General features: G+C 37.2%; 1 protein-coding gene across 5 annotated transcripts in view; it reads right to left on the reverse strand.

Annotated features, from left to right (window-relative positions):
* Nucleotides 1–26,365, reverse strand: part of MXI1 (MAX interactor 1, dimerization protein) — a 98,286-nt gene that overhangs the window by 37,315 nt on the left and 34,606 nt on the right. For 3 of the 5 annotated variants that reach the window (XM_007530289.3, XM_007530296.3, XM_060171351.1), the window contains exon 3: nucleotides 6,097–6,126. The exons of the other annotated variants lie outside the window; for them this stretch is intronic. In XM_007530289.3, coding sequence (XP_007530351.1) covers nucleotides 6,097–6,126 — 30 coding nt within the window. The remainder of the gene's footprint in view (nucleotides 1–6,096; nucleotides 6,127–26,365) is intronic. 5 annotated transcript variants of the gene reach the window in all.

The following is a 26,365-nucleotide window of genomic DNA, read 5'->3' on the forward strand; positions in this document are numbered from 1 at the left end:
TGGATATATTTACTAGTACAAATCTTACACTTTGCTCTTCCACTCAATATGGTCTACTCTTTTCTTGAATGCAACTTTTGAAGTCACTTCTTCCTATGGCTTTACCTACTCTATGACCTCTTTCCATTTTCTTCCCTTGGATTCTTCCTCATGGCTCAGCATAATTGTTTCTAAGTACCCAAAGCAGTGACTCTTTGTTTATTATATGTAGTATTTTTACATTATGACCCAGTATACACATACTTTATAATTTTACATTTAATTTTATGATAAGAAATGTACTTCAGTACTTTCCATTCTTCTATTTCTTTGTCAAAATGACTCATAATATGATTGTACAGACCACTAATGGGTTTCAACTTTCATTCTTAAAAAAGCACTTTCAGTGTACATTTCTAGCAATTTAACTAGGACCTGGTAGTGGAAGATTAAAGCTGGGACTAACAAATTATAATGACAATAACCTTTTAAAGATTACATTGGATTTTGTTTTATCTATCACAGTGCCAAGTATAGCAGTCATTACTGATGAGAAATACTGATATTAAACATAACCATCATGTTTATAATCAGACAGGACAACAATTAGAACTGATCTGGGTTCACAACATCTTGTTTCAAACTGCAGTCATGACAGTCAAGATGGCTAGTTTTCAGTAACACTTTGACCTATATTTTCTTCTTCCCTATCTTATATAAGAGAACTGTGCAATAGGAACTCAGTTAAGTATTCCATAAATGATTGTTTCTACCTATATCCCTCAACAGTATGAAAAATTCCTACATGGGGTATACTTCTTACTTCTCATTAGACAAGCTTCTCTTTTATCACAAATATTCAGATACTTCTCTGCCTAGGAAAGCACTATTTAGTCCAGTGTCCTCATTTAGCCCTTCTAGCTTTGCCAAAGTTGTAATAAGGGTAAGCCTTTTGTTTCAATGGAATGATAGCTATTAAGGTTGAATGCCCTTTCCTACAGTCAGCACTTAAGTTCTTGACCATTAAAGTCCTGTTAAAGTTGTTGACTCTTTCAAAAACATCATCAGTAGTTTGAATTAAGAAAATGAAAAGGCAATGAAGTGATCTAAATGCTGTACTGAATTGTTCCTTCTTTGGAATAGGACCCACTTCATAACATAAAACAATGGACAACAATAATGCTTAGACCTCAAAGTTCATTAATTGTATCAAGAGATGATTCACATAGACTCCTGAGGAATGCAGAACATCTTAAAGGCACTCTGTTTCCCTTTTACCTCCATCTTCTGTGCCTATTATGACTAGCTGAGGGTCTAGGAAGCCAGGCTGAGTATGCAAGTAAGGAATGCTCTGAATTTTTGTAGTCTATTACTTTCTCAAGTCCAGACCCAGGACTTAATCTTAGGGCTTTGTTTAAGACAGCCATCTGGAATGATTCTATTATTCACTAACAACTTAAAATCATTTAATACTCATTTCATTACCACAGTAAAAAAGACTAACTCAGAGCAGCTTTATATTCAAGAGTTTAGAGTCAAGCTAAACAAACACCTTCTGACATGAATATACAATATGCTATATAGTACAATTTGAAGAATATGAATTACTTCAGGAATGTCTTTTCAGAAAGAAGACAAAATCAAATTACCCTTTAGAATTGATTTTTTTTTTCATGTAAGCTCACACTCAGAAGCAAATGAAAAGTAGGGCTACATTTTGATTAATTTTATTTTATTTATTTATATTTTGCCTCCAGGGTTATTGCTGGGGTTCAGTGCCTGCACCACGAATCCACTGCTCCTGCAGGCTATTTTTTTTCTCCTTTGTTGCCATTGTTGTTGTTTTTTTATTGTTGTTGTGGTTATTATTGTTGTTGTTGTCGTTGATGTTGGATAGGACAGAAATAAATGGAGAGAGGAGGGGAAGACAGAGAGGGGGAGAGAAAGATAAGACACCTGTAGATCTGCTTCACTACTTGTGAAGCGATGACTCGGCAAGTGGGGAGCCTGGGGCTCGAACCTCATGCCAGTCCTTGCGCTTCACACCATATGTGCTTAACCCACTGCGCTACCACCCTCTATTAATTTTAAAGGATGTCAAAGCTAAGTTAATTTTTTTTTCTGTAACATGAACAGTAAGAAAGTGCACTGGAAAAAAAAAAAAAGACAATCAAGTAGAACTGCCATGGGTTTAAAAAGGTAATGATAATAAGTCCAACTTAAAATTGTAAAAATATTCCTGTGGTTCTTTCTAGTTGGCTAAATACTATGATTCCTTATTTTTTTACTATGTCAGAAATTCTTCAAAAGAGGGCCATAGGTTATTACATTTTATTTTTTCCCACTAAGTCAGAAACCTATTTATACTGCTTAAACAGCCCTTTCTTTAAAAAATTAAACTAAAGTCTTCTTTATTTATTATCAGTGGGAGCAGGACCAGAGCAACATCTGACATGCTGACAAAGCTTGGGACTTCATGATCGTAGGTCCAACATTTTATCCACGCCATCACCTTTAGTGTAGGATTGTCAAGCATAAGGTCCCAAGCTGAAACTTGGCATCACACTCTGCCTTTCTCTCTCATAAGTTAGTAATTTTTTTTTCAAATATAAATATCTTGGGAGTCGGGCGGTAGTGCAGCGGGTTAAGCGCATGTGGCACAAAGTGCAAGGACCGGCGTAAGGATCTGGGTTCGAGCCCCCGGCTCCCCACCTGCAGGGTAGTCACTTCACAGGCAGTGAAGCAGGTCTGCAGGTGTCTATCTTTCTCTCTCCATCTCTGTCTTCCCCTCCTCCCTCCATTTCTCTCTGTCCTACCTAACACTGACGACATCAATAACAACAACAACAATAACTACAACAACAATAAAAAGGCAACAAGGGCAACAAAAGGGAAAATAAAAAAAAAAACTGCTTGACACAATCCACAAGTGTCCTGCCACTGTTAATATATATATATATGTTAATATATATATATATATATATTTTAAAAGCAAACATCTTGGGAAGGTTAATTCTACAATGCCTTTTAATTAAGTCCCAAGGATAAAGTGGTGAAAGGAAGGAAAAAAAAAGGAAGAAGGGAGAATAGGGGAGAACTAATTTCAGAAAGATTATTTAAGGCTATGAGAAGAAAAGGTTCTCTAGGTATATTATCATGTCATCTACAAATAATGATAGTTTAACTTCTTCATTTCTAACTTTAATATCTCTTTCTTGCTTGATTGCACTGGCAAGGACTTTCAGGACTCTGCCAAATAGTAGTGGTTAAGAGTGGACATCAACTAACTCCAGATTTTAGGGGAAAAGTTTTCTATTTCTCTCTATTGAGTAAGACGCTAGTTGTCAGTGTGTCATATATGGCCTTTATCATGATGAGGAAATTTTGTTCTATTCCCAATTTCTTATGGGTTTTTTTTAAATCATTAGTAGGTGTTAAATCTCCTCATATGTCTTTTCGAAATTTACTGAAATAACCATGTGTTTTTTTGTCTTTCTCTTTGTGGATATAGTGTATAATGGTAATTGATTAGTTTATGTTGAACCAACCCTATATCCCTGGGAAGAATCCTACCTAATTCTTCTTCTTCTTCTTTTTTTTTTTTTTTTTTTTTTTTTTGCCTCTAGGGTTATCACTGGGGCTTGTTTCCTACAACATAAATCCACTGCTCTAGTCGCCATTTTTTCCATTTTTTGGGGTAGGAAAGAGATAAATTGAGAGGGGAGGGTAAGATAGGGAGAGAGAAATGATAAGACACCTGCAGACCTGTTTTCACCACCTGCAGGTGGGGAGTTGAAGATTCAAACCTGGATCCTTGCATGCGTACTTACACTTCATACTACGTGTGCTTAACCCCATGTGCCACTGTCTGGCCTCCCCAAATTACTCTCTTTTTATGTCAAGATTAATTTGCCAAGATTTTGTTGAGGATCTTTGTGTCAACGTTCTTCAGGGATGTAGATTGCCAGTTTTCTTTTTCAGTACAATCTTTTCCTGCTTCAGGGATCAGAGTGATAGTGGGTTCAGAGAATATGCTTAGGAACAATTGTCAAATACTAGTCACTGAGGATAAAAACTAAACAAAGCAGAATTCTTGCCTTTGTGACAGTCATGCACATAAAGCAGAAAGAGATATATGAGCAGACATATTACAATACTACCGCCTGGAGAATTGAGTGTTAACTATCCAAGCAAAGTGGTAAAAGCTGCTAAGTTAATCTGGAAGACTATGCTAAGCCTATTCAAGATGGAACTTAAATTCTGCAATATATCTATTAGGCTAATCTATAAGGTTCCTGATTAAAAAAAAAAAAAAGAAAAGGGGAGTCAGGCGGTAGCGCAGCGGGTTAAACGCACATGGCGCAAAGCGCAAGGACTGGTGTAAAGATCCTGGTTCGAGCCTCTGGCTCCCCACCTGCAGGGGAGTCGCTTCACAAGCAGTGAAGCAGGTCTGCAGGTGTCTGTCTTTCTCTCCCCCTCTCTGTCTTCCCCTCCTCTCTCCATTTCTCTCTGTCCTGTCCAATAACAACAGTAATAACTACAATAAATAAGGGCATCAAAAGGGAATAAATAAATATTAAAAAACACATAAAAAAGGAAAAGAAAAAAGACAGGACAAAATTGTAAAGGTTACAGAGATCTAGCTTGTCAAAAGTTGAGTATTGCCAAAAATACCAGTTTGCTAATTATTAACCTAATCTCTATATCAAAACAAATATTTTAGTCATAAAATTCTCTTTTCTCCCAAACTTATGCTCTTTCTATATTACTTTTCTTGATAAAGGGTATTATCAACATAGTTTGACCTTCTGTCACCTGCCAATCATTAATTTCAATTAATTTCACTCCACACTGTCTATTTGCATGTTTATGGCTACTACTGTTTATTCTGGGAGGCTTGCAATAGCCTCCAAAAGTTTTAAGGTTTCTGACATCCCTCCTCCCAATCAATCAGTTTCTCACACTGTGGCCAAAGTGCTTTTTTTTCCCCAAAAAAGCAAAACTGATGATACAACAACCAATCTTAAAATGATTAAACTGCTCCATATTGCTCAGAAAAAGTCCAAACTCTTCAGAATATCTGAGCTGACACCACCTAGCCTGGTGAGTTCTATACAGCAGTCTTTTAAACTTATGTCAAACCTCTTGCAGTTTCCTCAATGGACAGTGCTTATTCACTATCCTCTGCAGTTTTCAAAGATGCTCTCAAGGAGAATGCAGTGACTTCCCAAAGCGATCATGGAGCACCCTCTACTTCTCCATTACCATACTTATCACACTATACAGGACCGTAGCTACCTGTCGATATCCTTCAGAAAGACATAAAACAGAAACAGCAACTATTCTATTTACTATGGCAATACCTGATAAAATACTCACATTACAGTGTGCAAGGACCCAGGTTCAAGCCCCTGGTACCCACCTGCAGGGGGAAACTTCACAAGTGATCAAGCAGTGCTACAGATGTCTCTTTCTCTCTCTCCCCCTCTCTGTCTTCCCCTTCCCTCTCAATTTCTCTTTGTCTCTATCCAAAATAAATAAATAAAATATATTTTTTAGAAAGTCACTATGCTTGCCTGGCAAGTTAATGCTTGATATAGATTTGCTAAATGTATGAATGAATGACTGAATGAATAAAACCAGGAGACTGCATCACTGCTCCAAGTCAGATACAGACTGAGGGACCGAAGGAAAGACACCATAGCACCAAAGCTTCCCCTAGCACAGTTGGGGCTAGGCTTGAAACTGTCCTGAGAGCAAGGCAAAGCAGGTACCTTGTCAGGTAACTTATTTTGATGGCCCAGACAAAGTCACAAAGGTCCTAAAACTGGTCATATTTATTACCCATAGTATAGAAACCTAGTACTTTACCAAGATACTATTTGAGTCATGAACTTATCACAGAAACAAAAGAAAGCTACAGTATGTATTTATAATCCAAAGGGACTTAGAAATGCACTGATATCTTAGCATAAGCTTATTCTGGGTTATTTTTACAGAGAATACATATCAGAATCAGAATATACTATACCTTTAAAATAAAACTATAGCTACATGTGTGCGTTCTTTTCACAGGTTTTTAACATAAATGAAAACTGCACCTCATCACAGACTCACCGATTCTTCTCCAGCTCATTGTGTGTAGACCTAAAAGGGGGGAGAAAGAGCATTAGCCATGTTCTGCAGCTAAAGCTATAAAAAGGGGAATTTGTTTAGTTACTGCTATACCATATCCTTTAAAAAGGTTTAATAACAAAATACACAGTCAGAATTATATAACCTCCCTCACTAAGAAGAAACAGTCTACAATCATTAGGACGGTCCAGTGTTTTCAGTGAACAATTCTGAACTCCTAAATGTTCTGATACTAGTATTTCAATAATTTTAATGAAATTAATACTATAATATATTCTCTGCACACTTTTAGCACATTTATTGACTTAAAAGACTTATCAGAAATTTTAATTCAGACATAACTTATTCAAGGGCGTGTTGGTAAACTAGTCTAAGCATAGCTGCCTTCCAAACATAATCCCATTTTTTGTTTAAAAGAAACTTAAGGTGTAAGCATTTCTACGTACATTCACATCGCTATTCATCTACTCCAAAGCATAGGGAGAAAAAAATGTTCTGGCTAGTACAGAAGCTGAAAACAGACTTGTCTTACCACTAAGTGATAACAAAGCCAAGCCTTCCTGTCTTTTGTGTGAAACATCAACAAGAAAGAGTTGTACAAGGGAGAAAAATTATATGAACATTATGATGATAAAATTAACAAAATCAATAACATAATTGTTAAGAGATTGGAAGACTTCAAAATACTAGTAGTGGGTTTTTCTTTTCTTTTTTTTTTTCTTTTCTATAAAAAGGAAATTTTGACAAAACCATAGGAGAAGAGGGGTACAACTCTACACAATTCCCACCACCAGAACTCCATATTTCATCCCCTCCCCTGATAGCTTTCCTATTCTTTATCCCTCTGGGAGCATGGACCCAAGGTCACTGTGGGATGCAGAAGGTGGAAGGTCGAGCTTCTGTAATTGCTTCCCCACTGAATAGCAGTGGGTTTCTTACAGTGACTGTTTTTGCTGTATCAGAAGTTGTTGTAATACTTACCATCTATCAAACTAAGCATAGGGCCTGCTAAATATTATGTGCTTACTGTACTCAACAGTTAAACATACATATCTCATTTTATCCCTAAAACAAAACCTGGTTATCTAAGCAAGAATACTGAGGCTCAGAGTGGTTTAGAGACATGTTCTTGTCTCAAGAGTATAAGAGACAGCCATGATATACACCCAGGTCTTCTTTTTGATCTTTTAATGAAGTAATATTGGTTTATAATGTTATATAGGCTTCAAATGTACACCATTACAAATCAGTATCTGTATGCCTCACATTAAGGTTCATTACAGAAAGTCTCATTCCATCCTTCACCATTATAACTTAGTCTTTTGCCAATTTACCCAATTCCTTCCATCCCTTCCTTTTGGGTACCCACTACCTTGATAGTTCAGGGGCATCACAAACACATGAGGCCTTGAGATTATTCTCAAGCAATGAATAAAAAGGAAGTTTCGTTTTGTTTTATTCAATTCATTTGTTTGTCTTATTTTCTCACATAACACAGATGGGTGAAAACATCATGTTTATCAGGTAATTGCCCAGAGTGGGACTACTAGATGACATGGAATTTCTACTTTTCATTTCTTGAGGAATTTCCATGCTGGTTTCCATAATGGCCACAGCAATTTACATTCCCACCAACAGTGTGAAAAGGTACCCTTCTCTCCACTTTCTGCCATTTGTTTTTCATCTTTGGGTTAATAGCTACAATCACAGATGGGAGTCAATCTCACTGTTATTTTGATTTGCATTCCCTAATAGTCAGTTGAACATCTTTACAGAAGCCTGTGAACCAGCTGAATGTCCTTGGGAGAAATTTCTATTCAGATCCTTCATGCATTTTTAATAATTTTTTGTTGGGCGTCATAATTTTATATATATATATATATATATATTTGGGATGTCAACTCTTTGCCAGAAATTATTTGCAACTAAATACCTTCTCTCACTCAGTAAAATTCATTTCATTTTTTATGATAGTTGTTTTTTAGACTGACATGATCCTACTTGTTTGCTTTTACTTCTCTTGTCCACAAAGTTGAATTCTCAAAGATATCTCTAAGGACGATTAACTCTAAGAACAGTATCTCTAAGAATTGTATGTTTCCTTCTATGTATGTTATGGCTTTGTATCTTACATTCAAGTCTTTTTAATTTTTTTATTTATAAAAAAGAAAATATCAACAAAACCATAGAATAAGAGGGGAAAAATTCCACACATTTCCCACCACCAGAGTTCCATATCCCATCCCTCTATTGGGAGCTTTCCTATTCATTATCCCTCTGAGAGCACTGACCCAGGGTCATTATGGGGTGCAGAAGGTGGAAGGTGTCTGGCTTCTGTAATTGCTTCTCCACTGAACATGCAAGTTGGCAGGATGATCCATACTCCCAGCCTGTTTCTATCTTTCCCTAGTGGGGCAGGGCTCTGGAGAGGTGGGATTCCAGGACACATTGGTGAGGTCATCTGTCTGGGGAGTCAGGTTGGCATCATGGTAGCATCTGCAACTTGGTGTTTAGAACGTGTATTCCTTTGCTTCTCCTTTCTTGGAGTTCAGTAGTTCTTGTAAGGTGGGACTGATTCTGGCAAATTCCTTTAGTTCTTGGATATTTGAGAAAAACTTTATTTCCCCCTCATATTTGAAGGATAACTTTGCAGGATACAATATTCATGGCTGGAATTCCCTCTCCTTTAGAACTTTGAAAATGTCATTGTTTGGCTTTGTATGTTAACTCTCTTTTCAGTCACCAGGTTGCAGGTGTCATCAGGATACCGGCCAGACTTCCCTGGATTGAAGACCCCACCAATGTGTCCTGGAGCTCAGCTTCCCCAGAGACCCACCCTACTAGGGAAAGAGAGAGGCAGACTGGGAGTATGGACCGACCAGTCAACGCCCATGTTCAGCGGGGAAGCAATTACAGAAGCCAGACCTTCTACCTTCTGCAACCCACAATGACCCTGGGTCCATGCTCTCAGAGGGATAGAGAATGGGAAAGCTACTGGGGAGGGGGTGGTATATGGAGATTGGGCGGGGGGAATTGTTTGGAGTTGTACCCCTCCTACCCTATGGTTTTGTTAATTAATCCTTTCTTAAATAAAAAAAAAAAGTAAAAAAAAAAAAAAAAAGAAAGAAAATGTCATTCTACTCTCTCCTTGCCTCTAGAGTTTGTAAAGAGAAATCTGATCAAAGTCTTGTAGCTCTGCTTTTGTATGTAACTTCTTTCCTTTCCCTAGCAGTCAAAATTTCTTCCTTTTTGTTGATTTTTTGATAGTTTTACAATAATATGCCTTGGTGTTTGGTCTTTATAAATCTGGGTGATCGTTCTACCTCTTGAGTGAGAATGTTCTGAGAGTTTCCTAAGTGAGGGAAGTTCTCAGCTAAGGTTGCTCTGAAAACGGACTTGGGGCCTTTGGCATTGTCCTCTTCAGATATACCTATTATTCTTTTAAAAAAATATTTGTTTATTTATTCCCTTTCGTTGCCCTTGTTGTTTTATTGTTGTAGTTATTATTGTTGTTGATGTTATCGTTGTTGGATAGGACAGAGAGAAGTGGAAAAAGGAGGGGAAGATAGAGAGGGGGAGAGAAAGAGAGACACCTGCAGACCTGCTTCACCACCTGTGAAGCGACTCCCCTGCAGGTGGGGAGCTGGGGACTTGAACCGGGATCCTTAGGCTGGTCTTTGTGCTTTGTGCCACGTGCGCTTAACCTGCTGCGCTACAGCCTGATTCCCATACCTATCATTCTTATATATGATCTTTTGATGGAGTCTGCAATTTCACAGAGAGTTGCTTCAGTCTGTCTGAACCATTCGTCTCCCTCATCGCTGAACTGACAGAGTGGGCTGACCATATCTTCCAGATTGGAGATTATTTCTTCTGAATGTGTGTAGCTACTTCTCAAGTCTTCTACCTGGGCATGGGTTGCAGTTAGAGTGTCTTTTACTCCCTGGAGTTCTGACTGAAGTTCTTCTTTCAAGATTTGAAGATTCTTAGTGATGTTTGTTGTAAGTTCCTCTCTCATGTATTTCAATTCCATAGTAGCATGCTCTTTTAATTCTTGCTTACTTTCTTGGAGAGTCCTCATAATAACCTCTGTGTAGTCTGTCTCTGAGAGTTTCTCTAAATCTGTTATTCCTTGGATTTCCTGTTTCATTTCTGTCTGGCTGATACAGCATACTTGACTGTTTAGTTCTGTTTCTCTGCTTGCACATTTTTTGTGCTGGTTATCACTGGCCAGCAGGTAGTGCTATTGTGATCTCTAGGTTTCTCTTTTCTGTATGACCTGTGGCAGGTGGGATAGGCTGGGGGGTTAGTTGCTTTGGGCGGTCTTGTGGTCACAAATGCCCTGCCTTATGTTGTGTCTTTGCCTTAGACTGAGAAGGCTAAAGCCCCCCTGAGTCAAAGACTGAGAAGTTTTAAGCCCCTGTCCCTCTTCTTCCAGCACTAGGAACAATGTTACTTGCTTGCTGTGCTTAAAATGAAATCGCCAAAATGGCGCAGCTCAGCGCCCATGCCTCCCACAGCTCTGATTTGACTTTGCTGTTCTTCAACCCGCGCTTGTGCCCCTTTTTGCTCCAGTCACATGGGAGCACCCACCTGAGACTGCAAAACTTTCAGCTGTAGGTTATGACTTCAGTTGGGTCTCTTGTATTTATTTGTTGTTTTGGGAGGAGAGGCAATTCAATCCCAGTTATTATTCCGTGGCCATGCCAAGTCTTTAACCAATTTTGCATTAATTTTGTATAAGGTATTAAATGGTGCTCTAGTTTCATTCTTTTGCATATATTTGTCCAATTTTCCTAACACTATTTATTGAAGAGACTGTCCTTGCCTTGTTGTGTTCTTCTCTCTTTATTCACATATTAGTTGTTCACATATATGTGTTCTTATTTTCTAAGCTCTTAATTTTGTTCCCTTGATATGTGTATCAGTTTTATCCAGTGCCATGCTATTTTGATTAGTATTGCTCTGCAGTATTGTTTGAAACTGAGAAGTGTGGTGCTGCCATTGTTTTCTTTTTTTTTTTTTTTTAGGCGACAACTATGGCTATTCAAGGTCTTCTGTAGTTCCACACAAATTTTATAATTTCTTGACCTATTTCTAAAAAGAATATCATTGGAATTTTGATAGGGATTGCATCAAATCTGCATATTGTGTTGAGCAACACAACTATTGTAATAATGGTAATTTTTCCAATCCATGACTATGTAATATCTTTCCATCTCTTTGTGTCTTCATTGTTATCTTAAAGCTTACAGTGTACAGGTCTTTCACCTTCTTTAAGTTTACTCCTAGATATTTAATTCATTTTGGTTAAAATGTAAAGGAGATTCTCTTCCTGACTTTTCTTCTCATTATTTGCATACAGAAATGCAATATAGTTTTGTATGTTAACTTCGTAGCCTGCCACATAATATTGTATTTATTTACTATTTCTAACAACTTTATTTAAACTGAAGTTTAGGACATTTTCTGTGTATACTAACGTTCACTGTAAAACAGTGATAGTGCTGTGTCTTCCTTTTCAATTTTTTTTATATTTATTTATTATTCCCTTTTGTTGCCCTTGTTGTTTTATTGTTATAGTTATTATTGTTGTTATTGATGTCATCATTGTTGGATAAGACAGAGAGAAATGGAGAAAGGAGGGGAAGACAGAGAGGAGGAGAGAAAGATAGACACCTGCAGACCTGCTGCACTGCTTGTGAAGTGACTCCCCTGCAGGTGGGGAGCCGGGATCAAACTGGGATCCTTACACCAGTCCTTGCACTTTGCACCACCTGAGCTTAACCCGTTGCACTACAGCCCTGACTCCCTTCCTTTTCAATTTGTATACTTCCTTCGCCTGTTTAACTGTTCTGAGATTTTCAATACTCTTATCAAATAATAGGGGTGATAATGGACATCCTTGCCTTCTTCCTCAGCAGAAAAATTTTCAACTTCTCACTAATGAGGATGTTGGCTAAAGGCTTGTCACATATGCCCTTTATTATATTGAGATACATTCCTCCTATACTTATCTTGTTCATGTCTATACTCACCTTGATCTTATAATAAAGTAGATACTGAATCTTGTCTAATACTTATTTTGCATTACTGAGATGGTCATACTAATTTTTTAATCCTGTAGTATAGTATATCTCATTAATTGATTTGCCTATGTTCAACCCTTGCACCCCTGAAGTAAATCCCACTTCATCATGGCACAAGATTCTTTTAATGGAGTGTTTAGTTAGGCAGTATTTTGCTGAAGATTTTTCTATCTATGTACATCAGAGATACTGCTCTATAATTTTTGTGATAGCCTTGTCTGGTTTTTAAAAATATTTACTTACTTTAATGAGAGAGAGGACAGATTATCATCTTTAGCAGTATATGGTGCTGGGGAGTGAACCTGGGACTTCCTGCCCACAAGTTCTGCTAGCTACTGCTGTGATATCACACTGCTACTCCTTTGTCTGGCTTTAGAATCTGGTAATATTAGTTTCACAGAATATGTTTTTGAGTTTTCCCACCAGTTCAATTTTTAAAAATGAATTTGAGAAGGACAGATATCAAATCTTGTTTGAAAAGTTGGTAGAATTTTTACTAAAGTCAACTGGTCCTGGGCTTTTGTTTTGGGAGAGGTTTTTGATTACTGTTTCAATGCCCTTCTATTGATCCAGTAGGCTCAGATTTTTCTTCCCCTGTTGGAACACTGTATGCTAAAACTTTGTCCATTTCTGCTAGACTGTCCAATTTGTTGCCATATAGATAAACATAATACTCTCTTATAATCCTTTGTACTTCTGTAGTAATTTCTCCTCCATTCTGATTCACTACAATTTTTTTCTTTTCAGTGTGTGAACAAAGTGCTGTCCATTTTATCTTTTCCAAGATTCAGCTTTTGCTTATACTATGATCTTTTGTACTGTCTTTTTGATCTCTGTCTCATTTATTTTCAATCTAATTTTTATTTACTTCCTCTTACTGACTTTTAGCTTCATTCTCCTCTTTCCTATTCTACTTCCTCCAGATGTGAGATTTTTTAAAAAAATTTATTATTGGATAGAGACAGAGAAATTTAGAGGGGAGGGGAGATAGAGAGGGAGAGAGACGCCTGCAGCCCTGCTTCACCACTTGTGAAGCTTTCCCCCTGCAGGTGGGGACCAGGGACTTGAACCTGGGTCCTTGGGCACTGTAATGTGAGTGCTTAACCAGGTGCGCCACTGCCTAGCCCAAAGTTGTATTATTTTTATCTGAGTTTTTTGTTTGTATCCTGCAGTAGTTCTATGTTGTTGGAAACTTTTCTTGTAGAATTACTTCTGCTGTACCCCATATGTCTGGTAACTTGTATCTTCTCTTTGGCTTCCAGGCAGTAATTAATTTTTTTTTAATTTCCTTATTGAAAAAAAAGTATTCAGTTATTCAATCACATACTATTTAATACACATTTATTTGTTTTCCCCTCTTTTTTTCTTTTAGTTTCATATCATTATTATCTGAGAAGATGCTCAGTAGGATTTTTTTATAGGATTTTAATCTCCACAAATTTGTTAAGACTTGTTTTACTTCACAACAGGAGATATATTCCTAAGAATTTTCCATGTACAGTTGAGGAAATATATGTATTCTACTGCTCTGAAATAAAAATGTTATATAAATATCTATCATTTTCATTTTTGTCTACTTTTTCCAGCTAAGGCAATTGTTTCTCTATTGATTTCCTATACAATCTTTCCATTGCTCAAAGGGGAAGGTGTTAAAATCCATTACTATTGTGTTGCTGTCTGTGCTTTCCTTTAGGTTTGTTAATATCTGCTTTATAGATTCTGGTGTTCCTCTGTTGGATGCATATATATTAATAGGATTATGTCTTCTAGTTAAATTTTTCTCTTTTGCTTCCTTCGTATTTTCACAAGGTTCAAATGACAAAGGCTGAAGTGACTAATGTCTATTTTCAAGAGATCATCTTAAGAAAATAATTTCTTAAAGGACATTTTTTTTAAAAAAGAATCTTTAGGGGTTTGTTTATGTTTGTTTGTTTGTTTGTTTGTTTTATAGGGGGCCGGTAGTGGCATACTCGGTTAAGCTCACATATCACCATGCACAAGGACCGGGGTTCGAGCCCCTGCTCCCCACCTGTAGAGTAGACTTTTCATGAGCCGCGAAGCAGGTCTGTAGGTATCTATGTTTCTCTCTCCCTTTCTATCTCCCTTCTCCTCTCAATTTTTCTGTCCTTTTAAATAAAAATAAAGTAGAAAGACAAAAAAATAATGGCCACCAGGAGCCAAGGATTCATAGTCCGGCACTGAGCCCCAGCAACAACCCTGGTGGCAATAAATATAAATAATGTGTTTATTTATATATTAGTGGTAGCAAGAGAAAATCAGAGCATTACTCTGGTAGACACAATGGGGGAGGAAGACTGAACTCAGAACCTCATGTTTGGAAAGCCAACACTTGAGCAACTATGCCAGTTCTCAGGTTGTCTTAAAAGATTTCTTACTTTAAAAGTGTTAGAAAGCTATACGAGTTCAACTAGAGGCCGGGTGGTGGCTCACCTAGTTGAGCACACGTTACAATGAGCAAGGACTCAGGTTCAAGCCTCCAGTCCCCACATGCACAGGAAAAGCTCTGCAAGTAGTGAAGCAGTGTTGCAGGTGTCTCCGTCTCTCCCCCCCTCTTTCACCCCCTTCTCTCTCAATTTCTGGCTGTCTCTATCCAATAAATAAATAAAGATAATTAAAAAAAATTTTTTTTAAGTTCAACTAAACCATGTCAAGGATATGAACAATCCAGATGGAAGATTATAAAAACCAGCAATTTCAGTCTGAGTCTCAGTGTTCAAAATCCAATCAAAATGAGAAATTTTTATTAAGATCTTCCCTGTTTAAATTAAAAGTCAAAGTAAATCAATAAGTTAGCAGGAGATCTATTTAAAGAGATTTAAAATAAAAATATTGTTCAAAATTTGAAAAGGTGATAATTAGACTTCCCACTCCTTTCAATGACTAATATTTGTTTTAATTGCCTTTATCTGAGAAAACTTAGAACAAATAGAACAAAGACAGTAAAGTGAAAAAATAGGTAATAAATTTAAATAGTCTCTTTAAAGCTATCCTACATAAAGTCACAGATGTAAAAGATAATCTACCCAAAGAAAACCAGTTGTTGAATTCCAGTATTTTATTATGTTAATTATCAAAGTCATCACCAAAAGAATATAACGTGATTCATTGCTGTGAATAAAACAGGTACTTTTCACCTCTTTCAAATTTTTATTATTTCTCTTCTTTTTTTTTTAAGATTTTTTTTTTAATTTTATTTATTTTCCTTTTTGTTGCCCTTGTCTTTTTTTTATTGTTGTTGTAGTTATTGTTGTTGTTATTGATGTGGTTGTTATTGGATAGGACAGAGAGAAATGGAGAGAGGAGGGGAAGACAGAGGGGGGAGAGAAAGATAGACACCTGCAGACCTGCTTCACCGCCTGTGAAGCGACTCCCCTGCAGGTGGGGAGCCGCAGGCTGGAACCCGGATCCTTACACCGGTCCTTGCGCTTTGCGCCACCTGCGCTTAACCCACTGCGCTACCGCCCGACTCCCTTATTATTTCTCTTCTTTCATTCATTCATTCATTCATTCATGTGTGTGTGTGTGTGTGTGTGTGTGTGTGTGTGTGTGTGTGTGTTTCCATCCATCCACTGGGAAGGTTGTACAGCAAAACACAGGACTTGCAAGCAAGAGATTCTGGATTCCATCTCCGGCACCACATTGCCAAAGTGAAGCTCCAGTTCTTTCATATGTTAATAAATAAGTAAAACTTTAAAATTACAATATAATTGTAATTTTAAAGGTAAGATGGTGATTTTTTAACCAAACTGAGACACATGCCATATCTGTCAAAACACAGGCAAAATTTAACAGGAATTTTAAAAAACTAAGATTTTGGTACTAAGTGGTGGCGCATCTGGTTGAGCGCACATGTTATAGTGTGGAAGGACCCAGGTTCAAGTCCCTGGTCCCCACCTGTAGGGGAAAGCTTCATGAGTGATGAAGCAGGGCTGCAGGTGTCTCTCCCTCTCTATCTCCCTCTCCCCTCTCGATTTCTGGCTGTCTCTATCAAATAAATAAAGACAATAAAAAAAAAAACCTAAGATTTTAAACACCACGAAGAAAGAGTAACACATATATATATCTGGGATGGAGAACCTTTTTTCTTTTGCTAAGGGCCACTTGTATATTTATAATATCATTTCCAGTTACACAAAATTATCAACTTAAAAATAAGCAATTAGTGAATTTTGAGTCCTGTCTACTGTTGCTTTGGGATGTCCACACCAAATGATTTCCCAGATCACACATTCCCTACCCTGTCCCCTTTTCATATTCCCTAGTCCCTCCATTATAAATGCATCAGTAATGTTTCCTCTTACTTTGATGCATATTTTTATGTCTTTTTTTTTTTTTTTTTGTATAGAGATAGAAACTGAGAGTAAAGGGGCAAGTGGAGAGGGAGAGGGAGACCTGCAGCGATGTTTCATGGCTTACTGGTGACTCACGAAGCTTCCTCTCTGCACGTGGGACCTGGGGCTTGAAACCAGGTTCTTGTACACTGTAACATGTGCACTCTATCAGGTGCACCACCACCCAGACCCTGATGTTTTTGTTTACTTGCTTGCTAGCTTATTTGTGTGCCTATAACATACGGGATTCCATGACTGCTGGGCTGACTTTTTCGTTCTTTTTATTTCAGAGAGAGTGAGTGAGGAAGAGGATAGCACAGTGCTCTCCAGCATCTGTGGAGCTTCCACTGCTGCTATCCCTGGTGTTCTCTTGTGTGTCCAGGTTCAAATCCAAGTCCTTACACGTAGCAAGGCATACATTTCACAAGGTGAGCTATCTCCTAGCCCCACCTCCTCTCTCTTAGTGAGACTAAAAATATGCTACCCCAAATAAAGTATGACAGATTGGGACAACAGAGTGACAGGTACTCAAGTTACACCTGAACTTAGCTTGTAGGTAAACAAACAACCATAATGATGACAAGAAAAACTGAAAGAAAAGATAGGTATTCTGACCCATTTGTCAGCTGTAAGGACAGTACAAGATTTAGGCATGACAGAAAGAGAGATACCTAGTTATACATACACGGGTAAAGAAATGACCCAAACCCTGCTGGCAATAAAGCAGTAATTAAACACAGCACATACTAGCAGAAACAACCTCTTAGCTTCACTGAGCCTGCATGTGCAACCAAGTCTTGCAATAATGGGCCGCTAAAATATTCAATTATGATAAATTTCCTCTAAGGCTGAGATATTCTGAATAGCCCAACTGGTTAGCCCATTTCTCTTACCCAAATAAAATGCAGCTCAGAGAACAAACACTAATGAACTATACTCCTTTCACACATCCTTAATCTGACTGCTTAATAATTTCCAAGGCCAGAAAGACATTTTTAGTGCTGAATTAAAAGTAATCTTTTCCATAAACAACATCCCTTTACAAGAGGAGATATCCTAGTCTATTTCCTATTTGAATGGAATTCATTATCCAAACCAGACCTGTGACTTTTCACTATCACACGGCTTTAATCAATAAACTTAATTCTTTGAGGTATAGTTTGGTGGTAGTAAAATGAAAGGAAGCACAGAACTGAAGCAGCACAAAACGACACATTTCGGATCAGAGTGGCATTGCTGTAGAAGTAAAATATAAGCCCCCATTTCCAGAATTACTATTCTTATCAAGCAAATAGTAAAGGCCTCTGTCTTTGTTGGCTTAATAAGGAATTTGTTAACCTTTTCATTCACTTTTCTTCTAATCCTGAAGTGCCTAATAGATGTTCCCCATACAATGAACGCATTCTCTGAAGCCAAGTCAACATATTCTAAATGTATACTGAGGGTTACACATATGCAAAAGGCAAGAAAGACTGAAAAATGCTGCTACACTAGAGTGCAGGTCTCCAAAGTATGTGCCTGAAAGGGATAAATAAAGAAAATCTACTGGATTTAGTAGACTTAGTGTATTAGTAAACTTTCTACTTTTATTTATTTATTTATTTATTTTTATTACCAGAGCACCACTGCTCAGCTAGCTCTGACTTATGGTTGTGCAGGACTGAACCTGGGACATCGGTGCTGAGGGCATAAAAAACTCTTTGCATAACCATTATGCCATCTACCCCACCTCATATTTATTATTCTTTTAATTTTATTCTATATTTATTCTATATTAATATAGTAATACAGGCATAATTACACACATGTGTGTTGGAAATAAAGAAGTTTTTGCTTTTATCTCTCTCTACCTGTCTCTGTCTCCCCCCCCTCCTCTCTCCATTTCTCTCTGTCCTATCCAATGACGATGACAATAAAAACTACAACAATAAAACAAGACAACAAAAGGGAATAAATAAATATTTTTTAAAAAGAAGTTTTTGCTGCTAGAAATACAACTGAATTGAAGAATAATCATGCTTATAGAAAATGAAATAGTTCTTTCAAAAAAATTTTTATCATCTTTACTTATTGGCTAGAGACAGCCAGAAATCAAGAGAGAAGGGGGTGAAAGAGACAGAGAAACACCTGCAGCACTGCTTCACCACTCGCAAAGCTTTTCCCCCTACAGGTGGGGACCGGGAGCTTGAACCTCGGACCTTGTGCATTGTAACAGGTGCACTCAACCAGATGCACCATCACCTGGCCCTAAAATAGTTCTTTTGAAAAGAGTTCTCGCAGGCAGGGTCCTGGGGCTGGGTGGTGAGCTCACAGCCTACCATATAAATAGAGTTCTGTACATCTGTTTTAATAAAAAGTACATACTAAAAAAAAAATAGTAAAAATAGTAAAACTTGAAATTATAGACTTTTAGAAAAATAACAAATTTATAGTTTCTTTAACAATGACAAATACATAAACACAAGAATATGGTTACAAGAAAAACTCAAGAATCCACAGTCAAACTTTATCTCTAAAACTTACATAGCAAAATTAAACAGAAGCCTACCTCATGTTGCAGCATTTCTACTCACAGGCATACACCAAACTAATATGTACACCCAAGAATATATAAAAGAACAGATTTATTTTCATAATAAAAAAGAAAAAAATTTGGAAGCAACTCAAACACTCATCAGTAGTAGAACAAATAAACTGTAAAATGTTAAAATAATTTAAAACTATTGAGCACTGTGAATGAACAACTACTATACAATAGCATGGGGAAATCTTCACAATTTTAACATAATGTTAAATTTACAAGCAAGCACACAACATATACTGTTAACTCCATATATACAATGTTTAAAACTGCAAAGCTAATGCATAGTATCAAAAGTCCAAATAGTGGCTACATGGGCAAGTAGGTGACAGAGATTAGAAACAGTGCAAAAACAGCTCCTAAGAGTCTGTAATATTTTGTTTCTTCACTTTTGTGAAACAATTGAGTTGCCCATGTAGGATCTGTATGTCTTTCTTATTTAATTCTTTTTTTTTTTTAATTCTAGATAAAAACAGAGAGAAACTGAAGGGGAAAGGGGAGACAGAGAAGAGAGAAAGAGAAACTTTGTGCTTCACTACTTGTGAAGCTTCCCACCCTGCAGGAGGGAACTGGGGGCTTGAACCCAAATCCTTGAGCATTATAACATGTGTGCTCCAAGGGTGCCACCACTCAGCCCTCTGCATAGCTCTCTGTATATACACTTTCAAAAATCAGGAAAAAATTTAAAGATCACATAGGAACTGAGCTCACCAAACATTGTTATTTCAAATACATCAAACACCGTAACAAAAACCTGACAATTTTTTGACATACTACACACACATTCCTATGTATGTTAAATGTACAATTTGAATTTTTTAGTAAATGTATAAATCATAAAAACTAAGTCATTAAGTTAGATACCAATAACAAGACAACTAGAAAAACTACAGTATTTGGAAGAAAAACCACAAGCTGAAACTACAGACACAAGAAGATATTGTGAACTGAACAATAAAGACACACATAATCAAAAAAAATTGAGATGAAGTTAGTCTATGAGACCACATGTTTTATGGGTTCAACTTCATCTCTCAGCAGACTGCATATTGACTCATGCTCACCACATGCTCACCACTGCCATAGCAAAAGCAGTGCTTAGAGAAAAATGTTTAGCTTTAAATTCATCTTTTATTTAAAAAAAAAGTATCAAAAATTAATGACTTGATTTTCTGACTGTAAGTATTTATGATTCTATTAAAGACTGAATCCAGGACCTCATTCATGTGAACAATATACTCGACCAACTAGCTACATCTCGAGCCCCAATAGTCTGATTTTTGCTTTCTTTAAGAAGCTACAAAAAAGGGGTACATTAAATCCAAAGCCAAAGTGACAGCAAGTAGTCTCAGTTAAAGAAAATTTAAAATGTCTCTAGCTGGAAGAAAAAGAAAGACAACAAAATTTGTTGAATACAGTTAAATCTATACTTATAGAAAACCATTTAAGTCCATATATTAGTGATGGAGGAAGGGGTACAGAGCCAGTTCTTTGAGATTCTACCTTACTAAACTAGAAAAAGCAACTAAAGAGGATTTGAACAATGATTCTCAAGTATAGTACATTTTATTCACTAAAGAGATCTAGAAATGTCTGGAGATACTTCGCATGATAACAGGGGGTATATTCTGTATCATTCTCAACAGAATTTGAACAGAAGTTGAGAAAGAAGAACAGACATGGAAAAGCAAAGCAGAAACTGACTGAGTTTGGAGTACTGCACCAAAGTAAAAAAGCTCTGGGTGGAGGTGGAGGGCAGATTTTCAGTTTCATTATAGAAGGGTGGAAATAGGAACGCAGACCTTTGGTGGTGGGATAGTGTTAATATTTGCTCCAATTAACTTATAATCTTATAAATCACTATTTAATCAGTATGAGAGGAAGAAATAGATTGAAAGTATCAAACTTTTTGATGCACAGACCCCAGTTTTGAGTATATATTCCTTCAGTCTAAGCACTTAAGGTTTCAAATCAGTAACCTGATTGAATTTTAACCATGGACTTAAATTGTTAATACATTTCTAAAAATGACTATTTATTTGAAACAGTGAATCACCTATAGTCTTAGACCAGTGAGACCAGAAGTAACTGGCTGTGTCACTGTATAAGATATAACTAACTATATGTAAACAGCATTAAATGGCATAAATCATGGTAAGGTCTTGTATGATACAGCAAATCCTACCCATGAGATTTTCAAATTCAACTAAATTCCCAAATAACGTGGTTACAATAATAACTATGTATTGGCTTCTCAAACTCTAAGACAGCAGGAACCTTCCCCATTCTCTACAATACCCATATTTCTCCCAGTCCTGGAACCTCTGGGGCATTTTCCCACATGCTTCTCTTGATCCATACCATTTGATACTGAATCTGCTAAGCTCAATCAAATCAATGCAACCAGTACCACCTCAACACGTTTCACTCTGGATTGTGTACAGATATGCCAGGCATGGAATATCAACCCTTCAGCTCCAGTACTCTGCCACCAAGTTGCAGGTGCTACCATGATGCCAACCTGACTTCACTGGATAGACAACCTCACCAATGTGCCCTGGAACCCCACCTCTCCAGAGGTCTGCCCCAACAGGGAAAGAAAGACAGTATGGATCAACCTGTCAACACCCATGTTCAGTGGGAAAGCAATTACAGAAGTCAGGCCTTCCACCTTCAGCATCCCATAATGTTCCTGGGTTCGTTCTCGCAGAGATAAAGAACAGGAAAGCTTTCGATGGAGGGAGGATACTGAACTCTGGTGGTGGGAATTGTGTAGAATTGTACCCCTCTTATCCTATGGTCTTGTTGATCATTATTAAATAAAAAAAGATTAGTCAAGTTGATAACTTCTAAGATGAAGAAAAAAAAACTACCAATACAATAGAATATCAGGAATGAAAGAGTACACATCACTACTGATCCTGCATGCATTAAGAGAGTAGAAGAATATTATGCTCACAGGGTTGGAGTTACACAGACGGCATTGGTCACTAGTCAAACTGATCTGAAGTGATAGAAACTCTGTGGCTTTCAGTATCTACAGCTGATGGGTAGAGAGAGTAAGTTGGTAGGGACAATGCAGAGGGTTGAGGTCTGCTAGACTTATACTGAAAGTTTTAAAGGACTATTCATTCATTCATTCATTCTGCCTTTAGTTCTTTCTAGTATTTGTAACACATCCAAGACTCTTACTTAAGTTACTACCATAAATAATAGCAATTAATCTTTTAAGTCTTACCAAGGTATAATTTACATTCTATGAAAATGCTTTTAACAGTTCAATGAATTTCAGTATGTAAACAGCTATATTACCTTTACCACAATCTACTTTCAGAAAATGTCCATCACCCCAAAAGTTTCCTCATGTATATGCAGCTAATCCACCCCTACTCCTAGCCTACCACTGATCTTTGGAACCAGACATTAGCCTGTTGCATGTGCTGGCTGGGACTGCAGGCCCTCATGCATGAGAGTCTAATGCCCTATCCACTGTGCCACTTCCTGGACTACCTGATCTGTTTTCTGTCTCTATAGACGCCTTTTTAGAGTTCATGAATGAAAACTGTAAAATATTTAATCTTTGGTGTGACTTTGTTTATTCACTACTTTGTTCCTTATTCATTTTGTTGTCTCTATGAGTTACTTGCTTCTTTTCAATAATAGGTAGTGTTTCACTATATGAAAATCCTACATTTTGTCTACTCACCAGCTGATGGACATTTTGTTTCTCCAGATTTTGGTGATTATGAATAATGTTATGAACATATATGCACACACATAGGATAGTGTTGTATGCTTTACATTGGGTAGTTCTCCCCCGCCAAGAGAATTGGATCAGTCCAGTTAGTTTCGCGGCCCGCTTGGCCCCGCCCCAAGGAACCCCACCAGAGTTCCAGAGTTAGAGAGTTGGAGAGCTGCAGAGTTCCGGAGAGTGCTTGCGCCGCCGCAAAGAGACAGCAGAGTTCTGTTTGGTGATTAGTTTGTCTTAGTTTATGAATCGTTGTTCCTGAATAAAGAAATACAGCTTCCCTGCCCAGCTGTATGTCTCTGGTCGTCTCTGTTACCCGCCCGTGAAGCTAGCCCGGCCGGCTAGAGCCGCAGAATTTTAACAACAGGATAGGATATAAAACCATCATCTCACAGTACCTTACTAGCTACATTTTACCATTAACATGCAATCTTTTTCCCTCCAGGGTTATGGCTGGGGCTCGGTGCCAATACTACAAATCCACTGCTCTTACTGGCCATTTTTTCCTTTTTTTTTTTCTTCTTTTCTTTTTTCTATTTTATTCAATAGGACAGAGGGAAAATGAGAGGGGAGGTGGTAGGTACAGGTGGGAGAGAAAGACACCTGCAAAACTGTTTCATCACTTACAAAATGTCCCCACTGAAGGTGGGGATCAGGGGGGCTCAAGCATGGGTTCTTGTGTGAGTCCTTCTGCATAGTACTGTGTGTGCTTAACTAGTGCACCACTGCCCAGCCCCCTCAAATTATTTTTACTTATGAAAGAAAAGCAAGCAGGATGAGGTACATACTGGTGTTTCACAAATTAATAGTAAGTTCCTCCTGAAAGTAAATGGTTTCTGAATGAGAGATGATATGGGCCTCAACACGGTCAGGAAGACAGCGCATGTGCTAGAAAGCCCACCTGACCCTGCATGAGAACCCAGCTTTGAGCCCTGCAACCACACGGAAGCACATGTATGGCACCATGATGAAGTTGCACGAATGGTGGCCAGGTGCTGTACTATCTATCTTTCCTTCTCTAGCTCCATCTTTAACGCTTTATAGCTGAAATTAAAAGAAGACCGAAGTCTCCTGGGAGAAATGGAATCAAGCAGGCACGAGACTCAAGCATCAATTAAAAAAAAACAAAACATGGGTATAGCTGTTACAAATTAACAATGAAAATGAAGATATTGAACATGCCTGGATCAGTCTCATACAAAACAATTATCTAATGCTAAGTTTCTCTATAAGTTGTCTCAAAAATATGTGAACATATCATTTTAAAATGCCTTCAGACCTACAATATTATGGTCAAAGTATTCAGTCACTGTTCATCATTATTATGAGCTTAGTGAGTCCCTACAGTGGGAATACAAGTACTCAAAAAGTAAAAGGCCCTGCCCTTAGGGTGCTCCTGTAACAACATCCTAAATGTAAAAAGTAAACAAATAAGGCGGAATTCCTTAAGGAAATGGAAACTGCATACCGTACCCAATGGCACTATTATCTTTACACAATCAGATAGTCACCAAGTAATTATACTAATGTACACAAATTTTAAAATGCTTATATATGTAAGTTATCACTTCTTTAAATAGTAAGTGTATGAACTATAGTGCTTACTGAGACTAGATGGAACTTTTGGTAAACCCCTACTAAACAAAGATTCTATCAAAGAAATGAAATTCAAGTATTTCTTTCTGACTTAGATTACTATGACCAGGGGTACAACCTGCCTTACAAAGGACAACTGACTAGTAAGTATGTCAAAATTACATTACCAAGTAGATAACAAATGGTTTTAGAGCCAGGCCAAAAAAATCTAAATTTTAAATTATAATTTATGTACACTGACTGTTATCAAAAAATCATTATAGAGACAAATCTTAATAGACTTGGTACCTAATGACCATATATTGTCCAGAGTTTTTGTGGAGAAGGCTAGTTCTAGTTCGTTATTCATATATATATAAGACATACATACATGTATACATAATCATATACAGCTATAGTAACTGAAATTATAAACCTAAAACTGTACACTTCTAATGACAAGGCAAATTTACTATATTTTACCTTACAGTTCTTTTATTACATAAAAAGACAGTTTTGACATAAAAATTGACAGAATCCTAAATTGTCCTTGCTCAAAGTAAGAAAAACCAGCTGTTTTATTAAAATGTAACTAAAGACTAAAATTGTGTCCATATGTAATTTTAAAGTCCTTTTAAAATTTTTATTTATTTGTTTATTTATTTATTTATTGAGTAGAAATAGGGAGGGGGTGATAGAGAAGACAAGAGACAGAGAGATACCTGCAACATTGCTTCACCACTCAAAAAGCTTCTCCCCTACAGGTGGGGACCAGGGCCTCAAACCTGAGTCTTCGTGAGCTGTAACATGTATGCGCAACCAGGTACACCACCCAGCCCTTTGTCAATATGATTTTAAAACGACCCATTTCAAAACTCTCCATGTCATGAGGTCTCCATAAATACTGTTTACATTGTATTATCAGAAAACTATAAAAAATATTTCCTTGGATAAAGATAAGCAAATAAATACCATATGGAAATATTTTTATCCAGAGTCATGAAACTAAATAAAATCTATAACACACTCCCCGGAAATGCATACAATAACATTAATATTTTTTTAATTATGTATTCCCTACACCTACAGACAACTAATTTTCAACAAAGGGGCTCAAAAAATCTAATAGAATTTTCAACAAATGGTTCTGGGAAAATTGGATTGGAACATGCAGAAGAATGAAACTAGACTGTTCCATATCACAGGCACAAAAGTCAAGTCCAAATGGATCAAAGACATGGACATTAGAACAGAAAACACAAAATATAACAGAAGAAAACATTGGCAAAACACTGCATTTTGTTTGTATGGGAAAACACCTTGGAAGAATCAAGTCCAACAGCATAGAAATAAACCAAAGAACCTGCATCAAGCTGAAATGGTTTTGCATAGCCAAAGGAGCCACCATCAAGGCAGAAAGACACCCTACTAAACAAGAGAAGATCTTTACATGCCATATATTAGAGGGTAAATAACCAAGACATATCAATATAAAACAAAGCTCAGCAAAAATAAAATGAAATAAAATTTTAAAAATTTAAAATGTTACCGTTAAAAAGGGGAAGAGGCTAAGCACACGTGATGCAAAGTGCAAGGACCCATATAAAGATCCTGGTTCGAGCCCCTGGCTCCCCGCCTGTAGGGGAGTCACTTCACAGGCAGTGAAGCAGGTCTGCAGGTGTCTATCTTTCTCTCCCCCTCTGTCTTCCCCTCCTCTCTCCATTTCTCTGTCCTATCCAACAATGATGACATCAATAACACCAACAATAATAACTACATCAACAATAAAAAACACGGGCAACAAAAAAGGAAATAAATAAACAGGGGAATAGGAAATGAATAGAATTTTTACTAAAGAAGAGATCCAAATAGCCAACAGACATGAAAAATGCTCAAGACAATGAGA

This window comes from Erinaceus europaeus, chromosome 14, assembly GCF_950295315.1.
Source record: "Erinaceus europaeus chromosome 14, mEriEur2.1, whole genome shotgun sequence".
NCBI lineage: Eukaryota > Metazoa > Chordata > Mammalia > Eulipotyphla > Erinaceidae > Erinaceus > Erinaceus europaeus.